Below are 16159 nucleotides of genomic sequence, written 5' to 3'. Positions count from 1 at the left end.
TCAGGAACCAATATACACAATCAGTTAGGAAAGCAAAGGCTAGCTTTTTCAAACAGAAATGTGCATCCTGTAGCACTAACTCCAAAAAGTTTTGGGACACTGTAAAGTCCATGGAGAATAAGAGCACCTCCTCCCAGCTACCCACTGCACTGAGACTAGGAAACACTGTCACCACCGATAAATCTACAATAATCGAGAATTTCAATAAGCATTTTGCTACAGCTGGCCATACTTTCCACCTGGCTACCCCTACCCCGGCCACCAGCTCTGCACCCTCCGCTACAACTTGCCCATGCCCCACCCGCTTCTCCTTCACCCAAATTCAGATAGCTGATGTCCTGAAAGAGCTGCTAAATCTGGACCCCTACAAATCAGCTGGGCTAGACAATCTGGACCCTTTCTTTCTAAAATTAGCCGCCGAAATTGTCGCAACCCCTATTACTAGCCTGTTCAACCTCTCTTTCGTATCGTCTGAGATCCCCAGAGATTGGAAAGCTGCCGCGGTCATCCCCCTCTTCAAAGGGGGTGACACTCTAGATCCAAACTGTTACAGACCTATGTCCATCCTGCCCTGCCTTTCGAAAGTATTTGAAAGCCAAGTCAACAAACAGATCACCGACCATTTCGAATCCCACCGTACCTTCTCTGCTATGCAATCTGGTTTCCGAGCTGGTCATGAGTGCACCTCAGCCACGCTCAAGGTCCTAAACGATATAATAACCGCGATCGATAAAAGACAGTACTGTGCAGCTGTCTTCATCGACCTGGCCAAGGCTTTTGACTCTGTCAATCACTGCATTCTTATTGGCAGACTAAATAGCCTTGGTTCCTCAAATGACTGCCTCGCCAGGTTCACCAACTACTTCTCAGATAGAGTTCAATGTGTCAAATCGGGCCGACTCTATTCTCTGTGTATATCAATGATGTCACTCTTGCTGCTGGTGACTCTCAGATCCACCTCTACGCAGACGACACCATTTTGTATACATCTGGCCCTTCATTGGACACTGTGTTAACAAACCTCCAAACGAGCTTCAATGCCATACAACACTCCTTCCGTGGCCTCCAACTGCTCTGAAACGCTAGTAAAACTAAATGCATTCTCTTCAATCGAATGCTGCTTGCACCCACCCGCCCGACTAGAATCACTACTCTCGGCGGGTCTGACTTAGAATATGTGGACAACTACAAATACCTAGGTGTCTGGTTAGACCGTAAACTCTCCTTCCAGACTCATATTAAGCATCTCCAATCCAAAGTTAAATCTAGAATCGGCTTCCTATTTCGCAACAAAGCCTCCTTCACTCATGCTGCTAAACATGCCCTCGTAAAACTGACTATCCTACCAATCCTTGACTTCGGCGATGTCATTTACAAAATAGCTTCCAACACTCTACTCAGCAAATTGGACGTAGTCTATCACAGTGCCATCCGTTTTGTCACCAAAGCCCCATATACCACCCACCATTGTGACCTGTACGCTCTCGTTGGCTGGCCCTCACTACATATTAGTCGCCAAACACACTGGCTCCAGGTCATCTATAAATCACTTCTAGGCAAATCCCCGCCTTATCTTAGATCATAAGTCACCATAGCAACACCCACCCGTAGTATGCGTTCCAGCAGGTATATATCACTGGTCATTCCCAACACCTCCTTTGGCCGCCATTCCTTCCAGTAGGAAAAATGCCAAGGGGGGTGAATACTTTCGCAAGCCACTGTAATATGACATTTGAAATGTCTTTATTCTTTTGGAACTTCTGAGTGTATTGTTTATTGTTAATATTTATTGTTTATTTCACTTTTGTTTACTATCTACTTCACTTGCATTGGTAATGTTAACATACGTTTCCCATGCCAATAAAGCCCTTAATTTGAAATTGAAATTGAATTGAGAGGAGAGAGAGAGAGAGAGAGAGAGAGAGAGAGAGAGAGAGAGAGAGAGAGAGAGAGAGAGAGAGAGAGAGAGAGAGAGAGAGAGAGAGAGAGAGAGAGAGAGAGAGAGAGAGAGAGAGAGAGAGAGAGAGAGAGAGAGATGGCTTTCAAATAGGCCCATTTATGTTTTTTGGTTAAGCTATGTTAATGTATGCTGATATCTATTTGTTTTGTCTTGTATGGAAGGAAAGCTTCTTACCATCATCTTACCCAAAGCAAAGAGGTCCATCTTGGCCAAAGAAGACTAGACTGTAACATTGACTAAAATCATAATTCATTATTTCTAAGAACAGCCTCTGCAACGAATTTATTTGTCACATTGCTTGCACAGGATCCTTTCTCCGAGTCGTGAGTGGATAAATCCTCTCTCAGTCTAGTTGAGTGACATCAGTTGTGTTACAGTCCACGCCCAGCAGCTGCCGATGCTATTTGAGTGAGACACGGCAGTTTCTTGTACATAGAGCTGGTTTAGCGTCGTCAATGGGAAGTGCACGCCAACGTGGAAAAGCGAATACTGTCTAGCTAACTTCCATTTACAACATGGGTTCTACGTCGATTCCGTGTTTGTGGATTACATTTAGCCTTCATCTATGTTGTTTTATGAACACTGGAAAAGCACAGAATGCGAAAGAAGGTATGTAATAAAGTTTGATAACCTCTCATCATCGCCTGATCCAGGCTACATCCCGAAAACTGATCCGCAATCGCGCGAAGTGACATCCAGAGAAATAGCAGGCAGTAGACTATCCTGCGATTCTGTTGTTTGCGCACGAATGATCATTCCTGTATTTGTAAAATATTTAAAAAATACAATATGTCATGACATTAGTTCAATTACATTACATTATTGTTAGTCAGTGGATAGAAGTCTGTGCCCATTCACACAGCTTTTGTGTGACGAACAACCCGTAGTAGGCTATTTTAGTAGGCTTTTACGCATGGCATCAAATCCAAAATAAGGCTCCATACCGACGATGGTAAAGTTTTAGTTTTCAAGGCTAAGATAGTCTACATTTAGACTGTCATTCCACTCAGTCTCATATCATGACTTGTAATAAACTTCCAAGATCGATGAATAAGCTATTACTATCCCATTCACCATAAGTATGGTCCACATTAACCCTCCTTGTCATTACAGGAGTTCATGTTTGAAAGACCTGAAATTAGTCTATAAAAACTGACATGCACAGAGCGAGAGCGCACAAGGAAAGTCTATATCACAGACACGGAGAGATAGAAAGATCACGGTATACTGTTTATAGAAATAAACTAAAGGTTCATATTGCTAAAGAAATGGGCTTATTAATAAACAAATACAATTGGAAGGAGAGAAGTAAGATTTATGTCTCGCCAAGTTGCTGACCTTCACTTTTTAGGTGATTCTTGTATTCGTAAACACACTGTATTGATTCTGAAATACAAACTATTTTCATGTCCGTCTGAAGTTTGACACAGGCTGTGCAAATTGTTTAAAGCATATGGGGCTATAATATATGGTCGTATGTCTGATCAATAGATTGAACTGATATTTAGCCTATAATAACCCTGTTATTAAACACACTCTCTCACGGCCCTGCGTTCTAGGAGAGAAATCGGCAGTACGCTCCGAGGCTCTATTCGGGTGAATGATTCAGCCATGAATACCACTTCTACCCGCTAATAATAATAATATAATAAATATATATATATATATATATATATATATATATATATATATATATATATATATTAGATAAGTGACACTTTTACACCAAATTCATGTCGCCGTTGGTAGACTACAGCCGAACAGTTTTTGGATTATATTTCTGTTGTTAGTGCGCTTGTCGCCCATGGCACAGCAAGGACTCGTGCATTGCTTTTTAATGTCCTAGATTTACGTATAGAGGCAGGTGTTCTTGTCTGACCCTATTGCACCAGCATGTGTGCCTCCATACTGAAAAGACACACACAGATAGGTTTGAATAATTTTGCCATTTAACTTCATGTTTATGTGGGTTGTAGGCTTCATGAAACCCAAAGTTGTCACAAAAAACACTTACTTTTTAGCTTAATGGAAGGGTAGCCTATATGGAATGGTCGCCTATATGAAGTGTTTATCCAGTAGTCTTCCATATAAAAGCAGTTCTCACTCAGTGCCATTGAGGTAAAAGGTGTTGCCATGAAATCAATGCCCTTCTGAACAGCCTGTAATTGTTAATTTTAATAGCTGGCTGCAGAAAATGGGTCATGTGTCTAGTCATCTAGCCCTCACACGCTGTATCAGGCTGTAGACTCTCATAGCTTATTCATTTAATAATATTTATGGCGAACTGACTGTGGCACATGCAGAGATTTAATCACCTGCTCTACCCTTTTATTTCCTGCCGCTAGTGATTCTGTTGGATTCCAAGGCACAGCAGACAGAGCTGGAGTGGATATCTTCTCCTCCTGGTGGGGTAAGTGGGACACTTACTAGCCTACACCTCTGAGGACATATACTACTCCAATTAACACTATTATTTTCAGCGTTACCATGCTCTACCTTAATGGAGGTCTAACAAGGGAAATCTAGATTTAAATGTGAAATTTCAACACGGTCCAGTATTATTATGTCTGTCTGGCTGTGTCATTACCATGGATATGTGCCTCTGGGTCATTATCAGCTGAACTATCCAGAGGCAAGCTTTTTAAAATGGTCACAGTGTTGGACCGAGTTCGAGAAAGGCCATTTGGGTGGGATGTTTGTTTATGTTAATTGATGTTAATTGTAGCAGTCCTGAAAATCTATAGGATGGGTGGCATTTAAGTTAAGAGATATTGATTTTGTTTTTGATGTAGCCTAGGCCTCAAGTTACCTTTCCATAATAGCCTGTCCGTAAAGGTTTAAAAATCTTAATCTTAAATAAAAACGTAAAAAATACAATCTAGCAATGTGATTGGAAAGTCATGTTTGGAAGTAATCCTAATTGATCCATCATTTGTTTTTATGCTTATCAGGTTTACTTATATGCTCTGTTAGTTTCTGTTAGTATTATCTAACTTTAGACCTATCTCTGTTTTCTAATCTTTCCTTGGGCCTGATTTCAGAATAACAGTGCAGAAGTTTATGGATTTTGTTTAATAGTTGCATACTCATTTCCAAATAGTGTAAAAGCAAAATGGATGACACATTTTTTGAAAGTGCTCCAATAATGGAGGTCTATTCATACCCTATGTTTTTGTGATTTTTTTCTGCTAAACCACCTTTATACAGTGTTATTACTAGTTTTTACACCTTTTACACGCCTTTATTAATATATTAAAACACTGTATTGAATCAACACTACAGTAGGACAGAAAACCAGCCAGTATTTACATTGTTGTGTTTTGATTTCATTGCAAAAGTATGTTGCTGTTGAGAACCAATCCATTTAAATGTACCAAACTTGTGCTCTGTTCTTTTCAGTGGGAAGAGATCAGCGGGTTGGATGAAAACTACACCCCTATTCGCACATACCAGGTTTGTCAGGTCATGGAACCCAATCAAAATAACTGGCTTCGGACTAGCTGGATAGAGAAGGGCGATGCCCAGAGGATTTTTGTGGAACTGAAGTTCACGTTGAGGGATTGTAACAGTCTACCCGGTGTGGTGGGCACGTGCAAGGAGACATTCAACTTGTATTACCAGGAAACCGATTCGGAGGTCGGCAGGAATATACGAGAGAACCAGTACGTGAAAATTGACACAATCGCAGCAGATGAGAGCTTTACCCAGGGGGACCTGGGAGAGAGGAAGATGAAGCTGAATACAGAAGTGCGCATCATTGGGCCGCTGTCCAGACGAGGGTTTTACCTGGCCTTCCAGGATGTAGGGGCATGCATCGCTCTGGTCTCTGTCAAAGTTTATTACAAGAAGTGCTGGTCCATCATTGAGAACCTGGCCACTTTCCCAGACACTGTTACGGGATCCGAATTCTCCTCTCTGGTTGAGGTCGAGGGCATGTGTGTCAGTGACGCCGAGGAGGAGGCCGATAATTCTCCCAAGATGCACTGCAGCGCAGAGGGGGAATGGCTGGTGCCTATAGGGAAATGTATATGCAAAGCTGGATTTCATCAGAAGGGCGATGCATGTGAACGTGAGTGCAGTTATATTCATCTTGCTCTATCCACTCTATACACCGTTTTAATTAGCGGCATAACTTTTTCCATCCTCTGCTACACTCCAATTTTCAGTATTGAAAAATATTACTCAGCCCCAAACATTGTTTTAATTAGGGGAAATAGGAAACTTATTGGTAAGCAGAAAATGTGCCTCATTCAAATGTAAATGTTTAGAATAGTTTTCCCCTTTGATTCATCGTTTTGCACAGGATCACGCATGCCTAAACAACAGAAAGAATCTGTTGAGTATTTACGTTTTTAATTATACAAAGCAGGCAAAGGACAATTTGGGCCACGTTGAATAGTTGTGGTGGCAAAAAAATTAAAGCAGCTGATTTGAGGGCAATATTAATGATGGATAAAGTATGGAGGCCTGGAAATCCTCTGTGTAATAATTGGAATCCATGTTAATTGTTTGATTAGCAGGCTCTTAATTTATAGCCATGGTTCTGTTGACACTGGGATTAAATGATAACTTGCACTTCAGTTTAGCTCAGTGCTCCTCGGTAAGAGCACTTCCCTCTCTGGCTGGCTGCTGGCCAAGGCAATCACTTGCAGAATACACAGGTCTGGAGGATGTCCAACCAATCTTTCAGTATCCCTCTGCCCCTTCCAAACAACCCTGACAGAGAGAGAAAACAAATAGCCGCCATACTGTGGCATTTAGGCCCCAAGATATTTATGAAGGGCCCTAACAGGAAACACAGTTACAGTCGCTGCGGATATGTATTTTGTGTTGTTTGGTCCTAGCACCATGCCTCGGCAGTTAGCATTAAAATGCTTTATGTCACTCTAATTACCTGACTTGTATGATACAAATCACTGTGGATTAAAGGGGAACTACTTAAATCACAGAGCTTAAGTGCTCTGTCTTGTCAGCCAAGCTTTTTTTTCTTCCACGGAATGGGCAGTGTCCATCTAAGCAGCTTATGAGGGATACTGACCAGTAATAATTAAAGGGAATGTGTCTCAGGACAAACTAGAAGTCCAGGCAGGCTGGCCACTTTCAGGCCAATACTACAACACATAGTTCTCCACCAGAGAATTAGGCCTATACCATCTACCCTGTGAAGTGTACTTAGGCGATAATATCAAAAACAAACAAAAATTGCCTCGAGTTATGTTGCCCTAAAATGTGGTTAGAGGTTAGAGCTCGTTCAACACCCAGGGAGTTCCTTTTTTTTGCGGTCGTTTATGTTATTTTGGAGCAAACAATGCAGCATATATTACATAAAAGCTTTGTCTAAAAGGACCAGCTGAAGCCTGCTCTTCTGCTTGTAAAGCATTGTGCACAAGGCATGTTAGAACTGAACTGTTGCCCATTCCAGGCAATTAACTGATCCAACTACTGTACCAGCTAAAACTGTCCTTAGTGAGGTGGAAAACATACCCACCTGTGTATGAGTGATTAAAATCCTGTCTCAACGTGGTAACTTTATAAGAGATTTATTTCCATTGGGGCATGGCTGGCCATTGTATTAAGGGGTAGTTAATCTAAATAAAATGAACATCTTACTGCAGAATCAGCAGCTTCTCGCAGAGATCTGGTGATATTAAGTCGCCCATTTAGTGGTTTCCCCTAGAGCAAATCAAAGGGGAAAATCCAACAGTTTTCCATCGGTTGAACACCACTTTAATGGGGCCTAGAATGGAAGAGGGTTTTGTCCTTTGTAACTGCCCCATAGCTACAGTACAGCTACAATACTTGTGTTGGAGTTTGCACAGTCTTCACCCAGGCCTCTATTTTAGCATCCTGCTTGGGAAACAGTGACTTTCTATATAGAAAATAGATACACATTCCACTCGCTGTCCTATTTTCAATATCTGCAGTATCCCCCAATTGTAAAATGTCCATCTGTGAAATATCGAGCAGAAGGCTGCAGGAGGAGCAAGTGAGTTGAGCTGTCAGTCATGTCATTCGAGGACTAGGAGCCCCACCCCCTCTGTGGATGCAGAGGCCTCCTCCAAAACGTGTTGTGATCCACTCATTCATCACCGTCACTGGAGAGGGACTGCATGTCTTTCACTCCTCTCCCTCCCTGTCTCTGTCTCTCTTTAACTATTTGTGTGGCATCTGCAGCACTATAAATGCCTGTGTTTCTCTCTCTCCCAGTATTAGGAGAATCAGTGGAATGGGTGTTGAAAAGGGCACATTTTAAGTGTCCTGCAACATGGGCAGAGTTTATTTGCATGGAAGTGTGTGGTGTTAAAATAGTGGCCATTCAGAAATGGAGCCACTGAGTCGTTCTGAGAAATAGAGAGCCCTTGTGGACAGACATTGGTCTCTTTGTTTTGCCAGGAATGTATGTTGTCCAATTTTAACACCACAGAATTCTACCCTAAAGCAACCAACTCCTGAGAACTGATTAACTATTCACCTGTTCAACTCTTTCTCCAGTAAACAGATAAAAACACAACCTTATCCCAGCGCTATCGCTACATGCTAACAAGATAATTAATGAGAGGATACAGCATCCTGGAGACACTGACACCATCCATCTTGGAGTGTCAGGAACTCAGACAGGAGTTAGTCTACGGCTGATTGATGGGCCGAGACCCCTGAGGGAAGGACCTAGCTGTGCTGCGGTTGACCACACAAGCCAAGATGTGTCTGTGTGGAGGGGAGAGGGACGCTCAGCAGCTCCAGGCCCAGGCAATGCCACTACTTAGCTTTTCAAATGAAGCCAGGAGTCAGGGGGTCCTCATGCATCTTGACACTCCTCCTGATTGATAAGGTGTGATTTTAATAATGCTCCAAATGGCCATCCTTTGCAACCGCTCTTGAGCTTAATTATTCAAATGGCAGTGCACATGGAATCCCCAGGAGACACAACTGGATTGAAATCACTCAAAATGTAAATAGTGTGGTGATGGATGGTGGATAGTCTTGTCACTGCCAGTGTCGGCTAGCTTCCTGTGAATAGCCGCATTCTCCACAGCTTTAGGGTTGTTCCTGTTTTTTTTTGTTGACCTGGTAGGTAGCACAGTGATAAACTGTGGGGCCATTGTATCTGTTGCTTTGAAACACAAACATGGTTGACAGCTAGCATCAAGTCTCAAAATTGATTCGTTTTTATGGGGTGGGGGGGGGGGGAGGGGGCTTATACAAACGTGTTCACCAAGCCTTAGATATTACTAATATTTGATATGGAGATTACAATGTTTATTTTGTTAGAAGCTGGAGAGACACATATCGACAGAAACAAACACCCTCACACACTTACACACCCCATATGTATAGTCACTGCGTAATAGAGTATGTGCCTGTTTTGTACAAGGAGAACAAGTCACTGGGAAATAAATGGTAGGCTTTTATGCTACAGAGCACTTCTAAGCACATTTTTAAGTCCCCTCTCTGCCTGCTTGGGGTGTAAGTGGGAAAAAAGTGTGAGCTTATGTAATAAGTTATTGATTTCCCTCTTAAAGGAAGATTGAAGTGCAGAGCCACCGGTCTACAAAGCTCCCAGAGGAGAGAGCCTCACTAACAACAGAGAGAGCCCTCCCTGCCTCCCTCCCTCCCTCCTTCCCTCCCTGCCTCCCTCCCTCCCTCCCTCCTTCCCTCCCTGCCTCCCTCCCTCCCTCCTTCCCTGCCTCCCTCCCTCCCGCCCTCGCTCTCTGCCTTTCTCCCTGATGCACGGCTAGGTGCTAAGACCCTGGGCTGAGTCACTTCCCCCACATGCCACAGGGACACTAAACGGCAAGACGTTGTCATCTGACATAGTGTTTGCCTGTCCGATCGCATCCCTCCCAACAGTCGGTGGCCGAGCAATTACAAAAAAGACATCTGTGCCACAGTTTAGATAGCCAAAGAGAAGTAAAGGCCGCAATCTCAAGAGGTATGGAACCGGGGATCGATGGAAGTGTCTGAACCTGCTAGTGCAAGTGGAGATGAGGGCTGCTGAGGCATGGGGAGGGGGCTATTGTTGTGTGGGGAGAGGGTGCCAGAGAGGTGACTCTTCTGATGAACAAGCGTCAACTGCTGCGATCATCCATCTTCCGTCTTGGCAGTGTCCTGTCATCCAGGGCGCTCACGTTACTAAGCACAAAAGGCAGGCATCCATTGTCCAGCCCGGTCTTGTTTGCAGCCATGTGTAAATGAAGTTAATATTCACTGACCTAAAGCATAGCTAATGAGAGACCCCAGTGTCACCTTGGAAATAATGCCATCTGACACAAAATAGCAAAGGTCTTTCTTTTAGGGTCAACAATGTCTACCCACATATCTCCTCTTATTGTCCTCTGTTTGCATCAAAATAGAGAATGTTTACTAGGATTCTGTCTATTCATGAAATTCAACTTGGGTCTCTAATTTGGCCTGACAGTTCTGATTTAGTGACAGATCTATAGATGAATAATGTGTCAGTTAGTTAGCCTCCATTTCAAACTAACATGACTCAAAGTGTGCTTAATAGAGGACCATTATGTGTGGTTTTGCCCAATTTGATTAACAGGTATTCTGCTAAGGGGTTAAATAAATGTAATCTAATGGTGTCTTCTGGGCAAGTTGGTGTGTCCCCACAAGCGTTAAGTGGATTATACTTTACTGTCCTCTGATTTATATTTATATATACATGAGTTAGTTCCAGCAGCTTATCAAGCGAGGTGTAAGAAAAACCTATTACCAATGACCAGGCAGCGAGCAGCAATGTTTTGTCTGTTTCAGGGAGACTTATATCGGAAATATCTAGATATAATATCTGCAAGAATGACAAACAGTAGGAACAAACATTAAAGATAATAGAGGTTTATTTTGATTTGATGATATAGCCTTAACCCAATATGCATTATGTTAGAGTAAAGCAGGTGTAGGCAACTAGATTCAGCCGCGGGCCGATTTTGGTCGGAGCGGATGGTCGGGGGAGCCGGAAAATAATTATAATAATTTGTACACTGCAAATTGACTAAGATTGACCCAAAAATTGATTTTATTTGAAAATAACTATCATTTCATGCCTTTATTACATTGAGACTCGATCACGTCCCTTTTTTTATCATTTGTGGGAATACTTAAGAACAAATGTCCTAAATTATAATAATTGTTTGCTGAATTCCTGGTGATTTTACAGTCTTTTTTGACCCAAAACTAAAATCCCAAAATATTTTTGTATACTGTATGTGTTTTTAATAAAAACTGGGGGGACCCAAATAAATCACTGTTGCCGACCCCTGGATGTGAATCAATGCATATGGGCGTATTCTATTTTTGCATATGACTTTGAAACAAATATTTACCATACCTAAAGAAGATGGAAATGACTGAGCCCTGTGCCACTGTTTTGTTTGGAAAATGAGGCATTTGTATTTCATTTGACATGTTAAAGTTCCCGCAGAATGTCAAGCCTGGCAGCATTGTGCAGCTAGGAGTCTTTGTATCCAGGGAAACGTATTTATTTTTATTCTTTTATTTCTCATTCGGAAGTGGTAGTGTATATTTAAAAGGGAGAGACATTGTATCCAACATTAAAATGACTACCCTGTTTATTATAGCTCTCTACATTTACAATTTAAACCATTCTGTGCTCTTTCCAGTTCTCTGAGGAAGAAACTATGCTTCAATCTACTAATGAGAAGCAGAAGAAACTGCCTTTTTCTCATAACAAGGGATTAAAAAGAGCAAAGGCACTGCACAGAGAAATACAAGCTACTTTGTGAGGCAGGCAATGAGTGGGTTTCTGTGCTAGGTTATTACATTTTAGTTATTTAGCAGACGCTCTTATTACCAAATCAAAAATCTAAGCAAATTCATTGTATAAAAATGAATAAAACAGCTAATGTTCTCTTGACTCAAGCCGTCTGTTTTTCCCCACTCCAAATGATTTGATCTGCTCATGTAAGCAAAGCAGCACAGTGGTACCGCTTATTCAGATGCAAAAAAGCATGTTTGTTCTAATTATTGTGATTATTATAATCCATAAACTCGTGATTAGCATTTGTTTGAACTGGAGCAGCCACGGACAGGAGTTGGGTTTAGATTTGGTGTGTAGTTGGTTGTCAGGACAGGAGCTGGGTTTAGATTTGGTGTGTAGTTGGTTGTCAAATCTGGATTGATGGTTCTCTTTGCCTCCTTAAGTTGACCTGGCTGTCTCTCTGTGGAGCAGCGTGCACATCAGCACGGCCATCTGAGGCCAAATGGACGCCTTTGTGTGTAACTGGAGGCCACGGGGGCTGGACCGCGGTAGGGAGACTAGTGGCAGTCGTTTCTGTCACAGCAGTGGGTCCATGGGGATTGGAGTGGGGTGGGGTAGGAGGGAGAGGGGGGAGTGGGGAGGGGGGGTGGGGGCATTGGCACAATTTGGATATAATACTTAGTTGCTGACTGGGGCCATTTTAAGCGCTGATTCGTTGTGGCTTCAGGGGGCTTTGGGTCGGGGTAGACCTTTGTGCCCTCTGCTTTTATCCCAGAGCAACACAGTCTCTTCTCTTCCGTTTAGAAGTCTTTCAGCAGTAAGAGGTCCTCTTACACCTAGCCACATCCTCCATTAAAAGGTAGCCAGCCGCCCGGGCTAGCTGTCCTTAAGACTTTTTTCTCCCGTCGCCATGCATGTTAAATGAACTAAATAAAAGACGATTAGGCAGGGACATTTTCCATGTCACTGGAAAGTCATTTGGAAAGCCCTTACCCTGCATGATGAATTAAAGAAGTGAAGACCTCTCTCTCTCTCTCTCTGGAAGAGTGTGTACTTTTGTACAGACAGTTTCTGGGTTCAGTTTCTGCTCAGGCGGAACCAGAGCTATAAATTCTGTAATGATTTAATGTGAAAACGTCCTTCATTTTCCACCTGCAGACCCCCCATGCAGTAAATCAGTATGATAGCTAAGTGAGGAAACAGGTGCTGGACTTTATTGTTGCTTATTTGAATTTCTGACAACATGCAGTAGCACAAGCTGTAATGCAGTAGGAACAGATTTTAAAAGTTTGTGAACTGGTTGTGAACTGGTTTAGAATATTGTTATGAAATGTTTTTTTCACACTTATCATGTGACCTTCATTATTAATGTGACACTAACCAAAACTCCTGTACATATTGATTATTGAATCGGATGTATTGGCATCATTTTCATCATACCCGATACAATATGGTCAAAAGTTTTAGAACACCTACTCATTCAAGCGTTTTTCTTTATTTTTACTATTTTCTACATTGTAGAATAATAGTGAAGACATCAAAACTATTAAATAACACTTATGGCATCATGTAGTAACCCAAAAAGTGTTAAACAAATCAAAGAAAGAAAAGAAAAGCAATTTTTTTGTCCATTAAAATAACATCAAATTGATCAGAAATACAGTGTAGACATTGTTAATGTTGTAGCTGGAAACGGCTGATTTTTAATGGAATATCTACATAGGCGTACAGAGGCCCATGATCAGCAACCATCAGTCCTGTGTTCCAATGGCACGTTGTGTTTGCTAATCCAAGTTTATCATTTTAAAAGGGTAATGGATCATAAGAAAACCCTTTTGCAATTATGTTAGCAGAGCTGAAAACGGTTGTGCTGATTAAAGAAGCAATAAAACTGGCCTTCTTGAGACTAGTTTAGTGTCTGGAGCATCAGCAATTGTGGGTTCGATTACAGGCTCAAAATGGCCAGAAACAAATAACTTTCTTCTGAAACTCGTCAGTCTATTCTTGTTCTGAGAAATGAAGGCTATTCCATGTGAGAAATTGCCAAGAAACTGAAGATCTCATACAACGCTGTGTACTATTCCCTTCACAGAACAGCGCAAACAGGCTCTAACCAAAATAGAAAGAGGAGTGGGACAGTGAAGAGGCGACTCCAGGATGCTGACCTTCTAGGCAGAGTTGCAAAGAAAAAGCCATATCTCAGACTGGCCAATAAAAGTAAAAGATTAAGATGGGCAGTCTGCGATATGGCTTTTTCTTTGTAACTCTGCCTAGAAAGTCAGCATCCCGGAGTCGCCTCTTCACTGTTGACGTTGAGACTGGTGCGGGTACTATTTAATGAGGCTGCCAGTTGAGGACCTGTGAGGCGTCTGTTTCTCAAACTAGACACTCTAATGTATTTGTCCTCTTGCTCAGTTGTGCACCTGGGCCTCAATTTGATGTTATTTTAATGGACAAAAAAAATAATTTTCTTTCGAAAACAAGGACATTTCTAAGTGACCCTAAACTTTTGAACAGTAGTGTATATTTTGTATTTGAGATTCTTCAAATAGCCACCCTTTTCCGTGATGACAGCTTTGCACACTCTTGGCATTCCCTCAACCAGCTTCATGAGGTAGTCACCTGGAATGCATTTCAATTAACAGGTGTGCCTTTTTAAAAGTTCATTTGTGGAATTTCTGTCGTTCTTAATGCGTTTGAGCCAATCAGTTGTGTTGTGACAGGTGTGTGTGTGTGTGTGTGTGTGTGGGGGGGGTATAAAGAAGATAGCCCTATTTGGTAAAATACCAAGTCCATACTATTTGAGCTGGCAAGAACAGCTCAAATAAGCAAAGAGAAATGACAGGCCATCATTACTTTAAGACATGAAGGTCAGTCAATACGGAACATTTCAAGAACTTTGAAAGTTTCTTCAAGTGCAGTCGCAAAAACCATCAAGCGTTATGATGAAACTGGCTCTCATGAGGACCGCCACAGGAATGGAAGACCCAGAGTTACAGTGGCTTGCGAAAGTATTCACCCCCCTTGGCATTTTTCAAATTTTGTTGCCTTACAACCTGGAATTAAAATAGATTTTTTGGGGGGTTTGTATCGTTTGATTTACACAACATGCCTACCACTTTGAAGACGCAAAATATATTTTATTGTGAAACAAACAAGAAATAAGACAAAAAAACAGAAAACTTGAGCGTGCATAACTTTTCACCCCCCCCAAAGTCAATACTTTGTACAGCCACCTATTGCAGCAATTACAGCTGCCAGTCTCTTGGGGTATGTCTCTATAAGCTTGGCACATCTAGCCACTGAGATTGTTGCCCATTCTTCAAGGCAAAACTGCTCCAGCTCCTTCAAGTTGGATGGGTTCCGCTGGTATACAGCAATCTTTAAGTCATACCACAGATTCTCAATTGGATTGAGGTCTGGGCTTTGACTAGGCCATTCCAAGACATTTAAATGTTTCCCCTTAAACCACTCGAGTATTGCTTTAGCAGTATGCTAAGGGTCATTGTCCTGCTGGAAGGTGAACCTCCATCCCAGTCTCAAATCTCTAGAAGAATGAAACAGGTTTCCCCAAAGAATTTCCCTCTATTTAGCACCATCCATCATTCCTTCAATTCTGACCAGTTTCCCAGTCCCTGCCGATGAAAAACATCTGCCACCACCATGCTTCACTGTGGGGATGGTGTTCTCGGGGTGATGAGAGGTGTTGGGTTTGCGCCAGACATAGCGTTTTCCTTGATGGCCAAAAAGCTCAATTTTAGTCTCATCTGACCAGAGTACCTTCTTCCATATGTTTGGGGAGTCTCCCACATGACTTTTGGCGAACACCAAACGGGTTTGCTTATTTTTTTCTGTAAGCAATGGCTTTTTCTGGCCACTCTTCCATGAAGCCCAGCTCTGTGGAGTGTATGGCTTAAAGTGGTCCTATGGACAGATACTCCAATCTCCGCTGTGGAGCTTTGCAGCTCCTTCAGGGTTATCTTTGGTCTCTTTGTTGCCTCTCTGATTAATGCCCTCCTTGCCTGGTCCGTGAGTTTTGGTGGGCGGCCCTCTCTTGGCAGGTTTGTTGTGGTGCCATATTCTTTCCATTTTTTTTATAATGGATTTATTGGTGCTCCATGGGATGTTCAATGTTTCAGATATTTTTTTATAACCCAACTCTGATCTGTACTTCTTCACAACTTTGTCCCTGACCTGTTTGGAGAGCTCCTTGGTCTTCATGGTGCCGCTTGCTTGGTGGTGCCCCTTGCTTAGTGGTGTTGCAGACTCTGGGGCCTTTCAGAACAGGTATAAATATACTGAGATCATGTGACATTTAGATTGCACACAGGTGGACTTTATTTAACTAATTATGTGACTTCTGAAGGTAATTGGTTGCACCAGAACTTATTTAGGGGCATCATAGCAAAGGGGGTGAATACATATGCACGCACCACTTTTCCGTTATTTATTTTTTAGAATTTTTACATGAAATCCAA

The 16159-nt window shown here is 42.1% G+C and overlaps 1 protein-coding gene across 3 annotated transcripts in view; it reads left to right on the top strand.

Annotated features, from left to right (window-relative positions):
- The first annotated feature begins 2408 nt into the window (after positions 1 to 2408).
- Positions 2409 to 16159, top strand: part of LOC121552962 (ephrin type-A receptor 7-like) — an 89191-nt gene continuing 75440 nt past the window's right edge. For all 3 annotated transcript variants that reach the window (XM_045211409.1, XM_045211407.1, XM_045211408.1), the window contains exons 1-3: positions 2409 to 2569; positions 4306 to 4370; positions 5360 to 6029. In XM_045211409.1, coding sequence (XP_045067344.1) covers positions 2476 to 2569; positions 4306 to 4370; positions 5360 to 6029 — 829 coding nt within the window. In that variant the 5' untranslated portion in view covers positions 2409 to 2475. The remainder of the gene's footprint in view (positions 2570 to 4305; positions 4371 to 5359; positions 6030 to 16159) is intronic.

This window comes from Coregonus clupeaformis, chromosome 36 (genome assembly GCF_020615455.1).
Source record: "Coregonus clupeaformis isolate EN_2021a chromosome 36, ASM2061545v1, whole genome shotgun sequence".
Classification (NCBI taxonomy): Eukaryota; Metazoa; Chordata; class Actinopteri; order Salmoniformes; family Salmonidae; genus Coregonus; species Coregonus clupeaformis.
Note: the sequence above shows the minus strand (reverse complement) of the source record. Positions and strands in the feature narration are given on the sequence as shown.